Raw genomic sequence first — 24,033 nt, forward strand, 5'->3', positions numbered from 1 at the left:
AGAAAGTTCAAGATGTTTGAAGGAGGAGCTGCGTCAAAGAGCCTGGAGGCACAGATAGACAAACATTGGTGGAAGAACCTGGAGCTGAGATTTAACAAACATGGACAACCGCAAAACGAACACGCGCGCGCTCGAGCCACGAACTTCGTCTCTTATGTGAATCAGAACCCGATGCATACATCCACAGCTGGTATATGCCATATCACTGCACACAGTTTATTCTGGTAATGAATTTGCTCGTGAGGTAGAGCGAATACAGGCTCACACGTGCCAAGAAAAGTTCAATATAAAAAACCAGCTCAGGGAAACTACCGCGCTCAATGCGCACGCCTTTGTAACGAAAAGTATGCACAAAGTACGTAATGAATTGGTTGGAATCACCTCGCTTAGAACATTCTTTTTGCTACCATCTCCTGCAGTTTGGGAAATACATTACTTCAGTTTTCCGTTAGGAGTAACCTATGTTATTGTTTTTTCATTATCATATTTGTTTCTCTATGCTCAGCTACATTTATACTTTCATCTGCTTACTTGTTTTCAGTTTGCCTGCTTCCATTGGTAATATGCCCATGAGGGCAATAACTAAATTAGATAAAAACTAAAAAGGCTATATTAGAAGCAAAATGTAAACTTAAATACGACAAGCCCAGCAGAAAAGCAGAACTCGCGAAGTTATGCTATTCACACCCCAAATCCGCTAAATGTCCTACCTTTTAAAGCTGGCTTTCATTGCTGACTGGTACATTATGAGCGTTAGAACAGATTTTTTAAATAACCCGGGTTAGATGCCAAAGGCAACATCCCAAGGTAAATAGAGAACTTAAACCTCTTTTTGTGATTGTCATTAAAAACCGTTTTAATTGGCCGAAACACTTAGATGACGATCTAACATTGCTTGGTACGTTGGCTTGATGCGTCTGTTAACCTGGCTGCCTTACCTCTCTTCCATTTCCCTCTCACTTGGCTTGGTGACGCCCTGTTATCTATATTTCTGTTATTCCACAGTAATTTAGAGGTACTTGATGCATACTTTTTGTCTTCTGGGACCACACAACAGTGCAGGCTAAGTTCTTAGGAATTTCCACCAAATCGAATCACACCAAAGCTTTGACTACTTTCACACACTTCCGCATGTTTCAGTCCTTAAATTGGGGTTGGATATGTTACGTAATTTTAGCCGAGCTAATTCCGAAAAGGAATAAAAGCAGGCTACCCAAATGGGTGCTTTGTGGCCGAACAGGATAACTATAGCAGCCACCTCCCACCCGAATACAACATAGGATTGATTTCTTGAACTCTGACGGAGACGATGTGGAAAACATTCTCCACTCAGCCACAATATTCGGTGTTTCGTAACGACATTGTTTTCTTCTTATAGTCACTCTAGGCCGCTTCCAGTGCAGTTGACATCCGCAGTTTTTGTCATTCTCGGTTCGATTTAACCGCAAGACGATTTTAAACGACTTTCGTATACCACAAAAACACTTGTGTACACTTTCTATGCAACTTCATCTACCTTGCAATGCGCGTCGGCTCGCAACATGCAGGCGCTCCTCAAGCGCTTCGTGACATAGTTGAGCTTTGTAAATTGTCAAGCTAAGCTCGCAAGGATGCAATGCTCGTGCAGTATTCATCCTTAATGTAAAGTTCAACCGCGGTTCTCCATCTTTCAAAGTGCTGTCACGTGAGGCAAGTGAATGTCTATTTCTTGTACATGTCTGATATGCGCCTGGGAACTTTCATTTCTTAAGCACACTGGCCCCATTTCTTACTTTTGAATGTCGCGAAATAGTGACAACTGGCGAAAAGACGTTGAGCCCCCTGAAACTGTGATAACATTTGATATTCTTATTTCTTCAGTTTTGGTATATTTTCTCTGTATGATCAGAATTTTTACTGCCACTCCTTTACTCAACGTCCCATAAGGCACATCAGATATTTTTCCAATAAACGGAAGAAATCTGCAACCTCCCTTTTTTCAGCGTTAAGGTCATTGAAACTGCTGGTATCGGCTGTTCCAAACGTACAGATGCGGCGTCCATTGTCGATTTCACTTAATTCCAGTAGCCCCTCAACCACTCAACGCCTATGTTTTCTGGCGTCCTCTGGTTTCAGCACAGTGAAGGAGAAAATGGTGGCCCTCCCATAATGCAAGTATGCGAATTTTGCCAAAGAAACGTTAAGCAAAGCAACATGCCACGTCACCGAGAAAATTGCGCCAAAGCTCCGAAGCCTTGCGTGTACTGCGAGGGACAGATTCATCCCGCAGATATGCCGGTAAGTTGGAATGTCTCGTAATACGCTGTTGCCGTGTGAGGATACTCTCTCCCCTTATTTATTTCATTTCACCTTCGTAGGCCTGAAGACGCTACGCGAAAGCGGGCAGGGGACATTTCCAGGGGACATATATTTAATACCTCGAAAAACAAATTACAAAAGTTGATACTGGGTAAACATAAACAAGATATACCCTGAAAATGTGAGGGTGCACTATTCGAGCCATTTTCTTTTCCAGTAATTATTTATGCTTAATTTTTGGTTGTTTATTATCTGCTATAAAATACAACCACCTAAAGTACAGCCCGAAGTATTTGGTGGTCATTGCAGGACAAGAGAGTCTCAGATGCGATGATTTTGAGTGTACTATTCGGGGGAACGATGATGGTGCACTTGTATGCAACAGCTGGTAGATTAATATGACAAAACCTTGTTTCAGCTGCGAACATTCGTGCATTACAAGCTCGTATTTTGCGTGCTAATAAGCTTTCAGACTTTTCAGCGAAACAAAGGGCATTCAGTGGCGATTTTATGAAAAACGTTTAGGTATATGCGGAATGCAAGGACGATTAAATTCGAATGTTTCTACCGAGCACGTTTATGCCAATCCTATGCTTCACTGACTCATTTTCAATCTCCAACTAAGAAAAACTTCGACCTAATGTGGCAGAACTTTCACTATGCAGCTGTCGGTAGACTTAGACTGCCTGACAATTATAAGCCTACTACTATTACTTTACAGATTTGAAGTATAATTTGTAAGGCTTCCCGAGGCTTGAACCATGCATTTGTTTTTAATTGTCTAAACAGAACTTTATTGTTAAAGTTCAAGGGGGGCAACATAATTACAGAACTACTGCCATCGGATGCGGCCACTGCAGGAAGAGTGCGTCAGTGGGTAACACTATAGCTTGAGAAGGCGAATAACAAGTGAACGTAACCGCTATGTTAAGAAACACCAATTCCAAATGCTTACTTGAGCTGTGTATACTAAGTGGAGCTATGCTAGTTAATGTAAGTGTAGCTTCAGTATAAGCCCTGTTTATGTTAATCACTTTGTTCTAAGTAGTCATCTTATAGTAGCCCACATATTCTCTCCCGGGCTCTTTCTGGAAGTTGCTGCATAAAAGCTTTCATTCTGCCTGTATCTTATAATATTAGCATGTTGCCTCTTTGGAAAGCAAACTTTCCTCAGAGAAATAGAAAAGGTGTAGACCAGGCAGAAGCGCTTCACGCTATGTGCAGATATTACACTAGATCACTGTATGACATTATGTACTTCTGCATCCTGTCACTCTTGCCTCTGTGTAAATACTTATCACATGACATTAGACATACGTAAATGGCTTACACTTGCGCGTTTTGTTCACCTTTCTCTCAAGGTGTGGTCACCTTATCATTAACACAGTGGCAGCTCACCCAAGCCTGACATCAGTGCACTGAAGCAGAACGCCTAAATTTTTAGAAGCGTGGTTTTAGTTGTCGTTGTTAGTAAGGGGCGTTCAGTTTTAATAGAAGAAATGTATGAAAATATTTCTAATAAAGCTCTGCGAAAGCGCTGAATATTATTTTGCTCTAGGAGAAATTTAGCTTGGCGATATCGATTGTAGTTGGTAGGTTATTCGCTCTTTTCATAAATTTTAGTAACATGCGCCTTTCTTTATTTACTGAAGAAGTATTCCTTGCTCATTTAGCAAAGGTGCAGGTGAAGGATCAGGGAAGGAACATTTCCCCCATCAACTAAGTTCGTTTGGGTAGTTTAATAACCTATGTTTCTCATTGCTATTTACCTATGCTTTATGCACCGGTCGCGGTATTTTTTGGGATTTCTATAACACTTCTATATTTTCGATAGAACTGCAACACTCTACACTTGAAACTGCAAGAAGTGGTCATTTCTTTACCATACAGGTTACACGAGAAAATGAAAGCACTTAGTACGCTTGCATCCAGTCACCACAAACTTCAGCAAGAATGATCAATAACAGTGCTTTAACGGCTTAAAGAACCTCAGGGACTAAATATAAACAAGCCTGCGTTCTGATGAGGCCTTTTTTACCACATAAAATCTCATATGTAATTTTAATTCCTGCACCACTTTTACGGCAGTTTTTCAAAGTCTTGGACGAGACACGCTTGCTGCAATAAAAATGCTGATGCCAACTTTTTGTTCCAAAATTCGTTTTTTGCATAAGTCACATAATAGGGAGCTTTATTATGAACTTCTTATGCCCCAATAAATTCTTGACTCAAGACTGATCACATGTTCCTCTCACATTGAATTTGCAGTCGCATATTCAACACTGTTCTTCGAACCCAGACAACGTAGCCACGGTAAGAATCAATGTTTTTTGCTCATCCGCAAGACTTTTACAACATAGGCAGATGGCCAGAATGGAACCATGCAACTAAAGCGATGCGTATTAGACAAAACTAGTGAGCTCCATTATTGAGCGCGTAGCTTTAGGGCACTGCCCATGTATCAGCATCAAACCAATTACTCTCTAAAACAGTTCATGTATGCCTTTCCGACCTAACACAGTTTACTGATGCCCATCCGGCCTATTTTGTCTCGCAACAATCATTACCCATGGTCTTGCTGTAAAGTATTTTAACAGTGCTGCCGAAAACAGTGCGCTTCTATAATAGATAGATTCAATGGGCTGCCATTGTTTTTTTGCAATTATTTTTGTTGAAGTTTACACATATATTTTGGCTTAGTGTTTCTTTAAATACTATATAGACTTGAGTAAGATCTTAACAGTTGCTTTGGTTGCCTCAGTGGATGTCGTGGTCGCTATTTTCCTGCCATATATTTATTCGCTTCCTATTTCCTGTGAGATGCTTCATTGTTCCATTTATGTATTCCTTGCATGCTTAGCTGGCATCCAAGTTTACGCTGTTTGTGTGCCTGTGCTACTTTTCTGCATTGCTTTTCAACACAGTGTTCTTTTTTTTGGCGATTACCTCGACTAACACTGCTTGCACGCTGAGGTTGCGTTCAGTGGGCCAGGTAATAGAATGCATAGCGGCATTCAAATGTAAGTTATATGCAGAAAAAAAAATACTTCTTTTTAACCATAAAACCATACAAATGTGCAACATCGTAAAAACCGCCTACAATATTTCAACTACGACACCAGTATTAGATTAGTTGTATCCTGAGCACAAGAACTGCTGAATAAACAACTAAGCGCCCTTAACTATCAGCACAAACAGTATGATTTCAACAACTAGCTATTTCCTTAGATATTAAGCATACTTTGTCTGTAGCATGTCTTTAAAGGAGCCCTTAAAGTCATTCATCGTATAATAGCATTTTTATTGATGTTCACAACTCGTCTCAGAAGGTCGATACGCAATCTAGCACACTTCACTCAATTTGTCGTTTGCACAAGTTATAGTGCTCTGAAAACGACATTTCCCCGTTTTCTGGCGAAAAGGCAGTGCGTTTTCCCGTTTGTGTCAATAACAAAAAGAACTTTTCAAGCCACTTCCTTAAATATGCGATGTTTCACATCCAGGACCATAAGTTGCTAACTTTTGCTCATGTTCCGTTCACAGCAACCGCACTTTCCCAAGAAACGATGTACTCACCAATAGACGACCAAAGGAACTGATTTTCTTGCGACGGAACTCAATATTGTCTGTCACGTGCACATGACACCTGAAAATTTAAGAAGCCACGTCCTATAGCTCATGACCAATGCCCTTATTTTGCCAGACTCATCAAAAGCGGCCATTTTATTGCGCACCTATTAGCTTTTCGGAAATAAGTACCTACATGTTCTTACCCCGGTGGCATCTTCTATTAAGCGAACATTATGGCTGTTTTCTGAACAGAAAATGCCTTTGAGTCGCGACAAACTAATTATTTGTGTGTTCCATCATGCAGCACCTTCTTGTTGTCAACCTTCAATATTGCAATGGCAGGTCATAACTTCTCAATTCTGGTGGTCAGGGTACGCATCTAACGTTTTTTGGGACATTGAAATAACAGTAGGTCGTATGCGAGTGCTTTGTAGGTTTGTCACCGCATTCAAACTTGATATCACTCCTAAGAGATTTATTTATCTCAGCTGTACCAAATAAGGATGTTAAATAATTGTTTGTAGATGCGCCAGGCAATTGAACAGCGCCATCGTGCAAAAAAAAAATAATTTATCTCACAAGTCACTGTCCCTCGCCATGTCACCTAAAGAACGATTAAATTTCCCGACTACTTAGTTCAGGAAAGCCACATAGGTTAGGTCCCTCCACTTACCTACGCCGTAAGTTTCGTTTGTAACATCATGAAGTTGTTCGAAAGGCAACGAGTTCAAAGTGAAGCCAGTGCAAAGTCATTAGCAAGTGATGTCTTCGTTTGAGGTGCATTGTAAAATAGGCGGAAGCGCTTCCATCCGTGATCGCGTCAACACGAAACTTGTTCAAAATAAAAGTATTGTTCACATTATTTATTGACTGATTTATTAAAAATACTTTCAGGGTCCAAAGGCACTATAGAAAGGAGTGGGGAAAAATGGCAAGAAGTGCGGCTAACAAATCATATAAAAAAATATTACAAGACATCTTGTAAAGCTATCTTGAACTCGTAGTCATCAGTGATGCTGGCGATTCTGGGAACAAGTCATCACAATTTTGAGCCACAAGATGGTAGACTTATCTTGAAGCGATGGTCGGTCCTTGAATATATATAATGAGGCGGATAAACAAAGTCAATGAACGTAAATGAAGTAAATAACTTCGTTTGACACTCGTTGCCTTTCATCACGGCTGATTTGCTCGACACAATCACCATCCACAAATTGCTGCGACAGCTGCGAGGGCCGATCGTCGCACTATTACGAACTATTCGTTTAAAATTGCTTGCCGAGCGGTCACGTGAATCGTGTTCGAAAATTAAAAAAAAATTGTCGATGAGGAACATCACAGCGTTTTTTTTTAGAATAATTGACCTCTACGCTGCACGGGAATATATGCCACGACGATTAACTGACTATGGTTTTAACCTACTCCTCTGACTCTCGCAAACACGACAACATTCATTGCAGGTCGTGCTGCGACCTTTTTAGAGGCCACTGAAGTATACATGCGACTTTTGAGGTTACACAATGTCATTGTCATGATAACCATCACTCATCTTTATCCTCGTTCTGCTTCTCTAATACGCAAGCACTGCAGGTCAAGTCAAGCTGTAGCTCGGGCCAGTTTATCTGCCTTACTGTCCTATCTCACTGTCTGTGCTCCGTTCATATTTGGAGGTTAACATTGCGACAACAAAGATGACATAAAAACGGCGGCACAAACACAAGAACCATATCTCACGGGGACACGCCGTTATGTCGTTCAAAGTACGTCAGGTCATCTCACACGGTGAGAATCTCACTCGGCGAGAACCTCATGCGGGAAATTAAGATTGATTGAATTGCATTGCATTACCACGTTTCTTGAAGGTCACTTTGCTTGTTGTCGTTTATATATTCCATCAAAGCCTGGTCGGCGGACAAACTGCTCGTGGTAACGAGCACCATTACATCCGTAATTTCCAAGCTTCATTATTCTTCGCCATGCTCATGATGCTCTCCTGCTACGCGCAACTTTGGGCTTTCAAGCGTAACTTTCACTCTGCATTGCCACTCCCAGCTTTCCTAGATTGTTTGGACATCAGTACTCTTAACTTTCAGGAACGCGAAACAAGACGTCCCTTAGAAATTGTGACAAGCCAGCCAAGATCAGACGGGAGTGTTGCAGGAAAACTGCGCGAAACAAGTGAACCACCTTCACGCAACCGACTTCAAATGCCCAATAGCAGGGATACTTCCTGGTGGCATGCAATGGTCTCTTGTATGATGCACTGCAGTTGCTCTTAAACAAACCAGCGACTTTACAACACCTCCGTTTAGTTTGAAGATGCCATTTCGTTCTATTTCGGTGTGGACACCCAGATGGTGAAACGCAAACGTGACTTTTGAACTTTCACGTTCTTGCTACTTCTAAATAAATGCAGTGTTTGACGAGATGGAAAGCGCTATGGGAAAGTTGTGCTCCTCATACTCTGAGGCCTCTTAAAAATATATGCCCTTCATGTGCTATTTGAGGTTGTTATTTACGTTCAGAATAACAATTTCAAAAAATGTAGTGATGAATCCTCGGTTTTAATAAACCGTTCCAGTACTGCCCACTCTGATATGACATTCTTCAGCAATATATCTACGGTCTTTCTGCCAAACAATTGAGAAAGTTTCTTGAGGTAGAACTGTTCAGCCTTTTATTGCCGAATCTACAGCGTTCTCATCGTGTCTCGTCAAAATGATGAGGTCGTACACCAGTCCAGGTCTCCAATCAACACCTTTCAGAATGTGTTGCGTTGGCATGAAGCCCTGGTCAAGCCAGTTCGTATTTCATCTCGTTCGCGTTGTCGCTGCACTTGAGGTTTCAAAGGCCAAACTACAACACCACAGTATTACCCAAAGAATTAGCAGTCTTTAACAAAACAAAATAAGCGTTACTGCCTCCTTTTGCGGGAATCTAACCGCGATTCGCACTGACGGGGTTTCTCTTCCCAGTGCAACGCAGCAGCAGCTGCAGCAACTGCCGTAGCCGACCCCGACCCCGTAGACCACTCCTCAGCCAATTCTGCCTTGTACTTCGAGCACAACACCCATGTCGGTGGTACAACTGCCTGGTTCCACTACTTGGCCTCACGAGACTGGCTGAGCGCATTCGTGACTATGGAAGAATCAATCGCGTTCCAAAGAATGGAAGAGGAAAACAGATATGCCGTCTTGGCTCCCGCACTCGTTTCTTTGGGTCAGTACTCCTACGTGGAGGACTTCCTGGAACAGCCCTCTCCAGTGCAGCAATTCGACTGTCTGCTAGCAGCACTGTTTGTCCGGGCGTTCCTGCCCCGAAACGTCTTCTCAAGGACGCAAGAAGTGACGTGGACGCGAGCTCTGCAATACCTTCCCCATTTCCTGGCATCTAGACTGAGTGAAGAGGCGGTGGCTTACCTCTGTGCGTACCCTGTTTTTCTGGAAGAAATTGGCTCGCTACCGGTTGATGGAAACCGGAAGTGTACTACGGAAAGTCAGCCGCGCCCTAATCCAGAGCCACTCACCATTACGGAAGAAAGAGCATCGAGAACCAGTGTTAACACTCTTCAAAGAGAGAAGAAAGATGAAACGGGGACGTCGGAGTGTGTTTTACGGGTGAGTTGCATCGATTTTCGCACGCGATCCACCTAGTGTAAAAACGTATGGTACGGCCTTCTAGATCTGAGAGTACCTCTTGCCCGGCTAGTTACATCAAGCTAAGTTGGCAATGAAACACATTGTGAATATTGAATAAGCAAACATTCCCAGTACATGGTCAATGCTAAAACCGAGTGCCAGATGTAATCCTGGTGCGTGCAGCATCGAAGCAAAATTCTCGCGTAATAGAGTACTCGCCCGCTCTCGTGGATTTCGAGGCCCTACGCACTTTTTCCGATCGACGGCGTTACAACCGGAGCGACGGCCAATAGGCGCCAGCCATATGGCGATATTTCTCGACCACGGATAATTCGCGAGCAAATGAAGGAACGAAGCGGCAGCTGGTAATGTCTCGCCACCGCACTTTCCTGGCTCTCAAGCACCCATTTGAGACATCAGTTTCAAGGGCTGCCATAAGAGGACTACGTAGATGGATAATGCTCAAAAAGGAGCACCAGTTCAATCCTATGGGCCGCACCTAAAATTAGTGGTAGAGATCCGCTCAAGGACAACGTATAAAAAAGAAATATGAATAACAGTGTGGTCAATATATTGCCATGTGTTCTAGTATTATTCAGTAATAAGTACGCACATTCGGTGCTCGAAGAGTTCTGTTTACTCACACCTTAATGTCCGTGCTTTTCTTCCCTGTCACTTCTCTACAGGTCTTGCTCAATTGAAATTTTCGTAAATATCTTCAGCCGTATGGATGGGGACAGTGGTGCAATGAAAATAGTCACCAGGATATTATTAATATTCTTTTTGTTTTTATAGTTATTCGTATTGTTAATATTATTACAGGCCATGGTTGCTTAGCGGCTTTGGAGTTACACTGCTATGTACGTGATCCCGGGATCGAATCTCGACCGTGGCGACCGCACTTTGATAGGGCCTAAATGCAATAACTTCTGGCTGCCGCGCATTGGCTGCACGTTAAACTAACCCAACTGGTCAATATTTAACCAGAGTCCCCCACTACGGCGTGCTTTGGAATGAGATTGTGGTTTTGGCACGTAAATATCCAGAAATAAGAACAATAATTATTATTATTAAACTTATGAATACACCACACAAACAATGAGAGTAGAGGCCTAACGATCAACCCCTGAAAGGCATACCACGCCCACCGGTCTAAATAAGGCAATGAAAAAGGAAGAGAAAAAAAAGTGGAATGAAGGAAAAGGAAGAGAGAAAAAAAGGTATTCATCACGTTACACACAGCCTATGAGCATTGCAGATGAGAGTGGAGTCTAGTAGATGCTCTGAGCTTCCACATATTTTTTAATTTCTACTTTTCACCGGCCAAAATATTGGGCACAATTTCGAATGCTCAATAAGTTCCTCTTATTTTGCAGGAACAAGCGGCTGCACCGGCTTTATTGGGTAAGAATCTTTCTGCTCTATTCAAGGATGAATCAAGCTCGAAGCCATCTCATTTCTCTTCGGATTTCGTTGCTTTTGATATGACTGCTCTACATGTAGGTGCCCCATTTCAGAAAGACATGGAGCAACTAAGCGTCGAGTCAAGAAGCGACGACAGTGCAAGAGGAGAAGACGCTGACCGCACTGTATACTTGAATGATCCCCCGCCATCGAACAGAGACACCTCACAGCAAACACGAAGCTATTCGCATCACATGCCTGACGCGCCTGCATTGAGAACAAATGGCTTGTATGCGGCCATAGAGCGATCCCCTAGACAGCTACGTGGCCTGCTGTTCAGTGCACCGCAATCCAGCCCCCTACAACAAAACTTAGCCTGCGAAAATCCCAGGCCTGTCAGCTCTGTCAGTGAACGCACCGAGGGTACACCTGCATTACATGGCGTCAATAGCACAATGGTAACAGTGACCTCGTCGGCTAATTCAACTGCATCCGCAGGAACCAGCGAATATCCAAGCACGGCGCTGTCACTCATGAGGAATGACAGCAGGGAGATCTACTCAAGGGGAACAGCAGAACGTGCCGTAACATGTAGAGAATTAGCGGCTACGCTACAAGAAGGGACCAGCAGTGATTACGCCACTTACATGGAGGTTGAACATTCTGCCGACAGAAGTCTTCATCAGCTGTGTACAAGTGGTGCTTACTGCGAATGCAGGTCAACTGCACGTGTATCGAAACAATATCGCGACACCAAATCGGGCACTGGCAGTCATTTGGAGCATTTGCAACAATATCCGGGTAGACCAATGCGTGTCTCAACTCAAGAGCAGTCACCTGGATTGAATGAAAATCTTCCGTTATTTTCCACACACAGCTTTGACTGGGGCATACAAACATCGAGAAATGGAACAGGGAGGCACTTTACTGCTGCTTATGAGGCCGATCAATATGCATTGAACGTATATGGAGTCAGCAAACAGAACTTTGAAGATGTTGAAAATGAAGACGAGTAAACATTCATTGTAACAAAAAAACGTCATTGTGAATACACTTTGCAGAAGTCCGGAAGCACTTAACATTGCCCCTAAAGCTCCTATATATGGGCAGATAGGTTTCATAGATCGTAAATGTTCATTCGCTTTCAACAAGACTGAAGCAACAAACAAAACCACAAGGGTTTCTAAGGAAGCTTCGGAAATAAGTTTGCCCTAGGGCGAGTATCGAACATGCGACCAGCGTGTTTTCGGAGCAGTCTATTCACCTATGCTTAACTTGCCTGGAGCCTACCTCTGGCAGTGCAACATCAATGTAGTCTTCAAGTGGAAGTTCCGAAAACAGTAAATAAGTAAATGAGTGCCTTCAAGATGTGTAAGGTTTAGTTCCGTGAGCCGGCCTCCCCGCAGAGAAAATGCTTTGGAAACTTGCTGGTGTTGCGTTCGACTCATGGACCAAAATGAATTTTTTTCTGACATTTAAGATGTCTACACTCAGTGTGCTGCTCCCGTCTGTTCATTTTATTAGGCTACGGCTCTCGTCGTTTCTCGTCAAGTCTTCGTTTACATGTTCGTGCGTGTCTTCGCTCATGCCGTAGGGTAAGTAAGAATTTAGCGACATTCGATAATCGGGATGCAAATTCATGACCCTCTTATACTGTTTGTGCGGAGCGTTGAGCGGCACACACAGGCACTGGGAGTGGCGTAGTTTCTACGGGTAATTCGTAGGCTAAACAGGCAATATTGCAGGGGGCGCAAACGAACTTGCGTACATTGGAAACGACGTAGCGTGCAAATGTCTTTGAGCAGAGGGTGGTGTTCGCTATGAGGCCATGTTTCTGTCCAATTAAATGGGTTTAGAGGGGTCGCTGATGAATTATGCCTGTTTCGGCGGCGAAGCCTCGTTTCGAGGAATTCGCACTGGTTTACTTCATTGCTACCTACTACTTTAGAAATCCCACAAACGCCATTGACCTCAATCCCGCACTACTACGCGGAATGATAACTATTTTACATTTATAGGTCAGTTCCATTTTCATTCAACGAAAATCCCAAAAGAATAAATATTCTTCGCAATTGCAAGAGCCATGGTGCTAATCACAACCAAATTCTACACCAAGTAAGTCAATTCGCGTTGTTGCCAGAGAATGTCCTTATTATGCTCGGTGGAGGTTTACTCGTTGCACCTGGACTACATTGCTATCCCTGGCCCTCAGCGTTTCCTTACGCCAGTCTCGGGCGACACCCCAAGCCCGATGAGGTAGTAGCCTTGACGAAGCGACGTGCTCAAGATCTCAAGGATGGAAACTCAAAGTTCTATCTCTATTCTATACCATCACTGCCACATTTAGTATATGAAATAATTATGCAAGGAGAAGGGAAGCAAAGTCGGACATGGCGCAAAACTAGGTGCTACGATGCAATTACGACGACTGAAGTTGGTGTCAGCTCGCACAACACATTTTTTCGAAGGCTGCTGCCTTCGAGCTGTAGTGAACATATTGTCACGTGGTGGTGACGGTGAAGAAAGCAGAACGGTGAATAGCGAAACGTTTTATTGGGAGAACTTGTGCCCACAAAAGCAAGTTACACTCAAAGAACAGCAGTAGCGGTCAACACGATCGGCGGTCGTCGAAATATAATCAGCGGGTCAAGCGTGTCGGCTTTTATAAATAAGTCGTCGAATGTTCCAGAGTAATCGCTGAGACCCGCGTGTCTTCTACATATTTCTACACTATTTGCGTCGCACATACATTCAATCAGATTACACAAGGTTTGGCGACAGGGAGCGGATGGAACCATGGATAACACTCCAGAAACTTCCGATACATGGAGGCGCGTCCCGCGCTGTGTGATAACATATGTAAGGCGATGAAACGTGGTCGCCCGATAAAGATAAACAAGTACACGTGTCAATATAATGAATGATGATCAGTCGCTGCGCTCGCTGTTTGGCTCTCTTTCCACACCCGAAATTAAAAGTATGGTTGCTTGCCGTAGAGGCCACATTACACTTAAAACGGGAAGAAAGAACTGAATGTCATGCTTGTATGCACGTTAGTGGCTTCGCATTATCGCCTGGGCAACGCCGGAAGCACTGCCGCCAAAACGTAATATTTAACGAAAATTGGCGGGACTTGAAAACAATCAAAAGCGTTGCTGCGATTGTTTCTTCTTCCATCATTCTAGTGTTCTGCTAAGTGTTGTGAAAATGTAGCACATCTTTATTATTTCTCAGGAACTGTTGTAATGTACTAGTAGACAAATGCATAACATAGGGAAATAGGGGCGGAATACACGTTAATCCTAATTACAGAAGCTAGACTTAGATCACCCGTCATCGACGTCCTTGTGAGCCTGGTAGAAGCATCGCGATTGGGAAAATTCAGACGAAAGGTTAGTAGCTTTTCTAGTGAGAATTCAGTAAACTGTACAGTAACGAAGCAACACACATTTTACAAGTCATTGTTGCTCTGTCTCAACGAAACATGCGTGCATGCTTACATTTAGTTCAACTATGACGTTACGCCACGTGGCAAACGAAGCGCAAAAGAAAAAGTTACATTCAATAAACGAATACGTGTAGCGGCGAATACGCTGCCGTTGGAGAATAGGAGCAAACACCTGAACGCCGTAGGGTGCATATGAACGATAAAAAAACGCGCAACAGAGGAATTGCATCTATTTATTTTTAAAGGGGCCCCGAGCAACTTAGTGGAGTGTAGGACGCAGTCAAAATAGGCTATTTCAGAAATACTTTGACGCAAAAAGTGTTCTAGTGCGTTCAGCACTGAACAACGTTTTAGTGGAGTGTAGGCCGCAGTCATAATAGGCTATTTCAGAAATACTTTGTCACAAAAAGTGCTTCAGTGCGTTCAGGAGAAGCGGAGTTATTGGCAATCATGATGCTTCTGCCATGCCTCCGCTCCTTCAATGCCTTGAACTGCGGAGGCTACGGGAGAGCGGGGTGTGCACACACGGCTTCGCCTACTGAACGGCACCGATGTTCACGTAGATGCCAGTAGTCCCGATTTGGAGCCTACGAAGCACCAGAAAGCAAAGCCAAGCGCTGTTCTTCTCATCGAGTGGGCTCGGCCAGTGGACGTCGCGGAACCCCGCGAGTGCCACTGTATCTACGCTACGTGGCACACCGCTGCTACGTGCATCTGCAGTGCGCAGGCGCATCGTTTTCTTTGCGCACGAAAGGGCTTGAATGCGTGCTCGAGCTGATATGCTCCAGTCTGGCGGTGCTACATGCTGCGGACAGGCTTTGTCCTGCACAAGGTTTACCTATGGAGAGTAGCCACATCCAACTTGCGCATTTTGAAGCGCTGTAACTAGATCACTACGAAGCGAAGTCTGCCAAGCAGCTAGTCGGGAGCTTCGAGCAGTGAGCGTGCAATGGCAAGCATGCGTCTTGTCCGACCTTAAGTTTCGCTTGATTTCCATGCTTCTTCAGTGTTCAGAACGAATCCAAAATTAAAGACACTCTACCGCTACGACGCCGATAAGCAGGATGGACGCCGCCTTGCGCGGGCAGATGATAGTTGGCTTCTTCCGGAAGTACCGGAAGTTACAAAGCAGATTTTAACTTACTTTAGCCTGTTGACAAATTTTCGGTAATAAGTACACGTAGTAACAGTCGGTAGACGCGCACTTATACAATCACCCTTCTTTATTGATGTCTTCTGTTCGCTAATGGCAGCTGCGTATGCCAATCTTCTATATCAGTAAGACGTCCCGGAAAGAGTTTGAGAGAAGGCTGGTACATGGTCACTTGGGGCTCCGCTTGCGAGCTTGGGTGCCAAACTACAAAAATTGGCCGAGATGTTCGCAACAGCGTATGTTATCCGCGGGCTAAGTTTTCCAGCAAGCCTGATTGGTGGTTCAGGACCCCATTAATGACAATTTTCAATAAGAATTCCCACTGGGAGGGTCGCCCAACTTGGACGAAGCGTCCCAATAATGGCTCTTCGCGAAGGTAGGTCTGGCACAGTATCGATAGTGGTCTTGAATCAAAACACAGTTATAGTTCGCGAAGGTAACTAATATTATCAAGCAATTTTCTTAGGAAATAGGGATATATTGCATTCATGAACACAGGAACATGTGTTGCTTCAAGACTCATCTGTGCTTACGCAATTTACACTTTGAAACAAAACACGCCGAATACTGAAAATGATGACACTTTCGGTTCATCGCACTGCGATTGTGACACTGCTGATAACGTTGGAAAGGACGCGTTTTGAAAGGGCGCCCACTGTACTCCAAACAGATACGTCATCAACATTGCTGGAAAGGTACGAAGCGAACTTTGCAGTGATAATGCTAGTAATTGATAGGCCGCTTATGAGTTTCCTTTCGCTGTGCATATTTACCTTGCCCATTGTGTCTATTTTCGCAGATACTGAGACAGGACTGTAATAAAGACGCAAGTTTGGTCTCCTTTCGCCACGGCTAGAATAATTAGAACACTGCGTTAGACAACACCCTGCTATTATATGTATTAAAATATATTCGTGATGCTTAGCTTCTTCTGCCTAATGGAACATCGTTGTGAACTTAAAATTATGATAGACACAAGACCGAAACGAATTGAACGAGACAGAGCAGCAATATTTTCAATTCACAATTCGATGGAACCTCAGTTGGGCTCTAGTGCAGGTGCACGACCAGCCACAATCACTCCGATCGCTACGAAAGGCGTGTGTTTTCTTCCCGCGTGTCTTTTATTTCGGGCGTCAGTCTTTCTTTCATCGCAACGCAAACTTTTTGAGTGTGCGGTTACGTAGACACAAAGACCTTGAGCTTTAAGATACACTGACAGTTTTTGTGACCGTGAACACTAGACAGCGGGCAGCTAAGTCCAGGCCGAGGGACTGGCGCACTCCTGTAGTTAGTAGGTTTAGGTAATGCGCACTGTGATTGTGCTCTCATTTCTTCTGCCGCGACCTGCTGTCCGACTACAAGACAAGATGCATTCGAATGAGATCCCATTCTTTTCAGTATCCAGGTGCCACTCTGTAGCGGCGACAGCAGGCGCCATGCGAGTGCGATTATAGGGCGCCTCTGATAAATGAATAAAAACCATGCTTCTCATTAAAATCGATAAAGACTTACGCTGATGTTGCTATCGTTAAATTACTATCAGAATCCTAAGGTTTGTACCCGCTTTGGTGGTTTAGTAGCTGGGTTTTTGCGCTGCTAAGGAAAATTCCATGGGATCTAATCCCGGCAATTCCATGAGGGCGAAATGAAAAGCGCCCGTGTCCAGCGCATGGGGAGCACGTTAAAGACCCTCAGGTGGTCAGAATTCATCCGGGGTCCCCCACTCCGTCGTTCCTCATGAACAGATTGTGCTGTCGGCACGCAAAACCCCAGAATTCAATTCAGTCCATGGTTTGTGATCTTTGTGCTTGTGACACCAAATGTTCTGGTGGCTTTGTCTACTACTGTTCATTTGCATTCATTAGCCTCAATTCTGAAGCAATCTATCATTTTTCTTAACACAGGCAGCAATTTTACTCTGCCCAAAAGCATATTTGCTGGGAATAGCATTCATAAATGTAATATTTTGGTTAAAATGGGCAATATTCTAAGCCACAAGGCCGTTTTCAGCAGAAATGCTCAAGTTTAGGCAAATCATTGTAGTAACGATCTTGACCATGTTTACTTAACTGCCATCGGCTGTAGCACCAAAGTATCGTGTAGCAATTTTTGTAGGAAACTATATAATTCAAACTACGAGACTGTGCCCGCCACTCAACAGAGTGTTGTGCATGCATTCATTTGCACGTGTTCCCGTGCATTTGGTTAGAAAAGAAATGACTGCACCAGTGCTGACCTTTAGAATACGCTGACGAAATCCAACGGTCATTGGACTCAGCACTGCTTAAAACTTGCAATGCAGACCAGCCATGCAGCAAACGACCGCCATTGCGTGGCTCTCGATGCGGTCAACGGGGTCGAAGGTCACAGGCAACCGGGTTCGACCGGCGCAGAGAACCAGTGCGAACTTCCGGCAGCAGACATCCCGATGTTGCCAATACTGGACGTATCGCTCGGAGAGTTGCTGGAGTGGCATCGCGCCTTAGAAGAATACTTGGTCAAGCTCGGCGTTTCCGACGACATGGAAAAGTTTCGATATTTAAGATTGTCCTTGTCTTCCAGTGTGTTGAACGAACTAGACGATATGTTTACGTTGCCTCCACCAACACTCGCGTACGAGTGTGTTCTTATCGCTCTATTCAAGAGGAGCAAAACAGCGAGGGAAGGCCTTCGGGAGGAGTTTCTTGTGGATGAATATCTTCAGGAATTGCCCCGCCAACTTAGAACGAAGATTGCCCACTGATGTGCGGTAATGAAGGACGTTTTCCAAACCTTTATCTTGGATGAATCCAATTTAAGTGTTTTTAGCGATAGGACAAGGCTATTTGGAGATGCCGAGGTGTGTTTCGAGCTCTAAAGAATGGCTTCCCTAATAACCTTTCCTTCAAAGACACGTCAGTGTATCATGTATGTGGAATAATTTTATTCTTAGCTAAGTGGGCAGAACAGAAGCGGTGCGCTTCAAAATTAACGTTGATTCTTTTCTCAATTCAAAATAATTCCTTATACTCGTTGTTCTCTTGACGCTTTAAGCAAGTACTATCCGTCAAAAATCTTGATTTTTTTATTTAAATGTTGTCGTAAGGTGGGGCAACATCTCAGTCGGACTACGTACGCTTCTTGGCCTAAACTGGATTACTACACCTCTGTTAGAGCACTCGTTGCAGGCTTCTTCATGAAGTACTCTTCATGCATGTTGTGCCATCGGTTTGCAGTATGAAGCTGTCTCTGTCGTATCTTACTGCAACAGGTCTTGACAAGCTTTGAAAATATAATTTTTCTAGCACCTTTGCATGCAATTAGACAGCCATCGCGAGGATGAACGAAGGCAGTGCCCAAGGTATTCACGAGAAGATTTAAGAGTCGTGTGCCAGCGGTTCATCTACTATGAGGTCCATTTGGTCCCAGTTTACTAATATCATGCCGGACTTATAGATGTGTTCGCAAGTAACAGTGCACACGAACAAGAAACTCACTCCTCGCCCGTTTCCTGGAACAAATTATTATCGGCTGATGAAGCAAATATTCTCACAAATTTTTCAGAGCCTTCAAAATGCGCCTTCTTCTTGCAGCTTACAGCCAAACGACCGTCTTTCATAGCTGGTTGTCCACTTAGTATCTGCAATTTTCGCGCTGTCTCTTAAACCTTTTAGTTAATCTCCCCAGTGGCTGGTATTAAGCATGGGCTGAGGTTAGGTTGGCTGGCACAGAACTGACCCACATGAAAACAGTATAACTGTGCTTGTTGGTTGAGCATTCGTGGAGGCAAGAAAAGTGGAATTCCCATGTCTATTGCTCCCTAAAGCAGCAACGCAATGATAATGTGGCCTACATATTCTGTGCACCGAGTAATATGCCAAAAGACCCCACAAATTAGCCTTTATCAGTTACTGCAACGTTTCTGCAGCGCCCGAAAATGCAAAGAAAAGCATGATTCTCTATTGTGCCTTAACTCCGCCTAAATAGGTCTTCAAAAAAATAAGGCCTGCTGAAAAAAAAATCGTATGTGCGTGAAGGAAGGGGGAGCTGAGCGCCGTATCGAGCATTTGAAATCGAACTTGCAGTGCGGATTACAACTCTGTTCTTTAGTATGCACCAAACGCCGCGGCGTTTATCTGTGTCCTAATGTACGCTGAGACGACTTTACTACCTGCTCAAGAACCAATGCGCGCAATGTCGAGATAAAATCCACATGGCTGTTAAGAGGGGGATTGCTCAATGTTCTTGATTGCCTCACCACAACGCTAAAAAACGTGCTTTGAAAGCCCTTATTATGCACAGGTCGTGGTGAGGATAATGCAGAAGGAAGCCTACATGTTTGGGTTGATCTGACGAATGATTTTTTCGTGATTAGTTTCTGTAAAAGTAAGAATTGTGCAAAGTTTATGACAGTGGTCAATAAAGGTCGAATACTTCCGGCGAGCAATCTCATAGCGCTGATGCCGATAACGCAGGTTCCAGTTCTGCTAAGTCACCGACCGATTAGCCGTTACGCCGGCAACGGAACTATTGTTTTAGCCGTGTCTCGCACGGTCCATCGCTTTCAAGCTTTGTAGTCTGTCCTGTTCAGCTGCGACTCAAGTGACATTTTTTGTGTTCTAATATAAAATACTAGTTTTGATTATGTTAAAAAGGATCCTGTAACTGTAGTCGCAATCACCTTATACGGGGTTTATCAGTGCCTATAATAAGTAACGACAATTTTGGATGTAATTGGGAAGGGAAAGAAACTGTTTAGCTAGAAATTAGTAAGTTCGGTGACTGGTCCAGGGGCTTTTTGCAATCGTAGGTATTCGAAATATTTTTCGCGGCCTTTGGAGACTTTCGAACAAACAAAACGTTACAACTTTTATTGTGTATATTCATTGTGTCTGACGTGCCTACTTTTTCATCCTTATCAAGTGTTCCTCTGCTGATGTGGCGCAGTAGTGTCGGCTGCGACTACTGTGAGGTCATAATAAATGTCTTGTATACAGTTGTTCTCTGATTGTTTGTGTAGCGGCATCACGACACACTCGTAAAAAAGATGATTAAGTTGATGCATCTCGTCATAATTTGTTAAGTTATTCCAAAACCTATGCAACGGTGTCCTGGGACTTTGTTTGGGCTAATGCTGGGACTTTATTTTTGGGCTACATAATGCCCATTCAGAACATTTTCTCAGGAGGACCGCAGTTTTGAGAAATTTATAACCAAACCTTGCGACAAAATACATTGAACTACAGGTATTATTGTACGTTGCTGACTATTAGAGAGGTTTATTTAAAAATTGAATGAAACAATAGGTTGTTTAACCGCCAGTATGATTGCGCTTGTCAAAACGGAAGCAATTCTGCAAATTTCTAAACATTGCGATATTGCGATATGAGAGATCAAGGAACCTGTTAAAGCTTTAATTAGAAAAATATTGTGTGTCAACTATGCATGCAGAGAAAGAGAGAGAGAGAAATAAAAGAGCGGAAAGGAAACTATATGCATGCAGATTTATTGTTATACTAACGTACACCTGTTCTAACAATACATTTCAGCACAGTTATACTTGTGCTATACCGGTCAGACAATTTACTAGGACTTCCGTCTTCCAAGAAAACACCTAGATTATTTGCATTGCCCTTCCGAAAAACGGAACCAGGGGTGCTATTTTGGAGATTGTCATTGTGCGCCATGTTGTTGACTTCCACCATGATTGCTTTTCGAGTAAATCGCTTAGAACATAACCGCCCTTTCATCCATGAAGTGCTAGCATTATGGTGTATTGAACATTATGGCTGCAGTTCACTTTTCCAAATTTCACATTAAGTGACAGCATCCAAGGAAGCATTGCATCAGTTGTCGACTTGCTCATCGTCGCCATGGTCTAAAGGAAAGTAGGGAGAAAGAAAACGGAAATGTATAAGGACAAACAGACGTGAGTCTGGTTTTGTACCCTACGAAGCGAGAAAGAGGTTAATGGTTGATAAAAAAGGAAAGAGTGGAGAACCATTATAGTTGAAACACGTGCAGTAGTCCGTCACCACTAGAATGGGCAATTAAGGGCAGCTCATTTCTTTGTCCCCGAAAATGGACTACAATGTAGCCTGTATAACGTGGTCCGAGGAACGTCATGTTCGACGTTATAACAAACACTCGAAATGAACACTTGTTTCGTTGCCCGAAGGGTCAGGATAGAGCATTCTTGAGAATTTCCCGCGTGCAAGCCAGCGTGTGTAGACGCTTCGCGCGTTTCCCGAACACCGGCGGTTTTCCTTCAAATGCTATCGAGCTACAATCCTTTTCAGCTGAGTGTAAATTCTGCTGCCAGAAAGCAGATTTGTGCAATGTGGAATGGGCCTGCCAGGCTAATAGTGCCTTAGACACTATAAACCAGCCAACGCGCGAAGGATGGGAGGCAGCCCTGTCCTGCTCAACCCTCGAGGACCAGCAAGCCCTCGTGGTAAGAGCCAGGGCGGCGGCCTTTGCCAACGGAATTCCGGAATAAGAGTCCGACCAACCTTATCCTAACTTCCCTCCCCTTTTTCTGTCAATAATACGTTCGGCCTCACCTTGTGCACTGTCAATGTGCCATGCGTGCCACATAAGTTGCGGCGCTCTTGATCACGCCAGCATTGCCAGACGTTTCGTAGCTAACAGGGCACCCTTACTTCTCTTCACCAGGGGTAACCTTACGCGCTGTGTCGTGAGAAGATGTCGCACATGTGTATAGCTTGAACAGCGTGGGAAACGTCCAAGTACAACGCTACAACGCTAAACTTTGCTATCACGGTCGATGGTTCGGGCGACACACTGCCGGTTCTCTCTCTCTCTCTCTCTCTATATATATATATATATATATATATATATATATATATATATATATATATATATATATATCAACCACATTATCCGACTGTAGGATCCGAACGGAGGGCTTCTAGCGCAAGGAGCCCGATACTGTAAACATTGGGACAAGGACGCTCTCCCCAACAACGCCGCGCCTCGTAATCAGAGGGTAGCTTTAGCACCTAAAACCACACAAACTATATTTACCATCCATTGCTCCTCACGATACGCTTAATGTGGGCAGATCCCGAAAATTGTAAGCCGCTTTTTCAGGCAAAAATGTGTGCAGATTCCGAAGACATTCCAGTAAAAAAATTAGCAGTCCGACGCTACTCCTACTTCCCTCAAGCAAAGGGTGAGATGATAGCGGGTCTTCTGCAGTGTATGCATCAATATCCCACCCCAGACTTCCTCTAGAAGCCGTACTCTTTCATCAACTTCAAATGGAGGTACATTCGCCTTCCACCTTTATTAACAACACTGTCATGTTTTACTGACACATAGAAAATCACGCAGAGCCAATCTTTTTCTAAAGGGCATCGAACGACGACCGTGGCTAGCTATATCTTGTAGCCGGCGCCGATTCGATTAGACGCCTGCTAGCGAGATTGCGCCGTATACATTTAAAAAATTCACACATTCGCTGGACCACCGGAATAGTGGTATGGTGAAAAGTAATGAACAGGAGAAGAAATTTAACATTATTCCTTACACAGAGTTTCGTACAATTACTAGAGATAGTTGTGCCGCAAGTGTCTACGCGGGCTGCAAGAGGGGCAGTTTGGCCACAATGGGAATTATGGGTAGCACGTGGATTTGGTTAAATTTCCTCCTTCTGGCTTTAAATGCTTCGTGACTTTAGAAAGCGGCCATTTTTAAGAAACTACTGCGTTGTGATCAATTCAATAAACATTATCAAAATTGTCTGACATCAGGAGTGGACCACAGGACCTGTGGCACAGAGGTCCGATAATGAAACCATTACGCCAAGGCCGCGTGGATAAGTGGAACCGCTGCATTTAGCAGCGATTATGCGTGCTTGCGCAGTGTTTCTAACTTCAGCATTAAAGCAGTGTAATTTTCCTTGTTTTTCGTCCGATTTCTACCCAGGTGCAACGTAATAATCAAAGCCACAGAAATAGCTGAAGCCCCAACCACGAAGATCAGACAAATGCATGTATTACCCACCATTCTCGTGGTCGGTGAAGGTTCGTAGCGTCAGGGATTCCTCCAGTAATTATTGTAGAAAACTCTAAGCTTTCATACCGTATTTTTTCTATAGTGACAGAAATCTTCTACTACAAATGCTTCCCATGGTGGTTCAACGATCTCAGGTTGAACCATTTACTGTACTAATTGTAGCATTAAACGTTATGCAATTGAAATGCAAATAGATAAAATATACAGTGGACGTGCTTTGTGTATGAATGCAGGTCAATTGGCAGAAAACTTCGTATATGCCGATGGCTCTCCAGGGGATCAAACAATTCTAGCGCCAGATTTTCGTCTAGTATGTAACTCCATAGTTTAACCGGGCTTTCTTTTATTTTATTGTCTCGAGTAGGAAACGTAACTGTTTCAAAAGACGATGGCGTCGACTAACCGCACGGCGGTCTCCCGCTTTTCCTCTTTGCGCGCTACTGCTGGAAATGTCGCGGCAAGCCGGCCTTATCGAAATGCGTTTCCATGGCAACAATCTC

The 24,033-nt window shown here is 43.7% G+C and overlaps 1 protein-coding gene across 7 annotated transcripts in view; it reads left to right on the forward strand.

The window, feature by feature from the left end:
- The window catches only part of LOC126544571 (uncharacterized), a 32,918-nt gene extending 12,552 nt beyond the window's left edge, over positions 1-20,366 (forward strand). For 3 of the 7 annotated variants that reach the window (XM_055077726.2, XM_055077725.2, XM_055077727.2), the window contains 4 exons: positions 2,116-2,277; positions 4,567-4,611; positions 8,844-9,485; positions 10,883-12,403. In XM_055077726.2, coding sequence (XP_054933701.1) covers positions 2,116-2,277; positions 4,567-4,611; positions 8,844-9,485; positions 10,883-11,926 — 1,893 coding nt within the window. In that variant the 3' untranslated portion in view covers positions 11,927-12,403. Of the gene's footprint in view, positions 1-2,115; positions 2,278-4,566; positions 4,612-8,843; positions 9,486-10,882; positions 12,404-17,816 lie in introns of those variants that run through there. The other 4 variants (XM_050191942.3, XM_050191941.3, XM_050191938.3 and 1 more) reach the window with 4 other exon arrangements.
- The last annotated feature ends 3,667 nt before the right edge of the window (positions 20,367-24,033 follow it).

The sequence above is a fragment of the Dermacentor andersoni genome, chromosome 10 (assembly GCF_023375885.2).
Source record: "Dermacentor andersoni chromosome 10, qqDerAnde1_hic_scaffold, whole genome shotgun sequence".
Lineage (NCBI taxonomy): Eukaryota > Metazoa > Arthropoda > Arachnida > Ixodida > Ixodidae > Dermacentor > Dermacentor andersoni.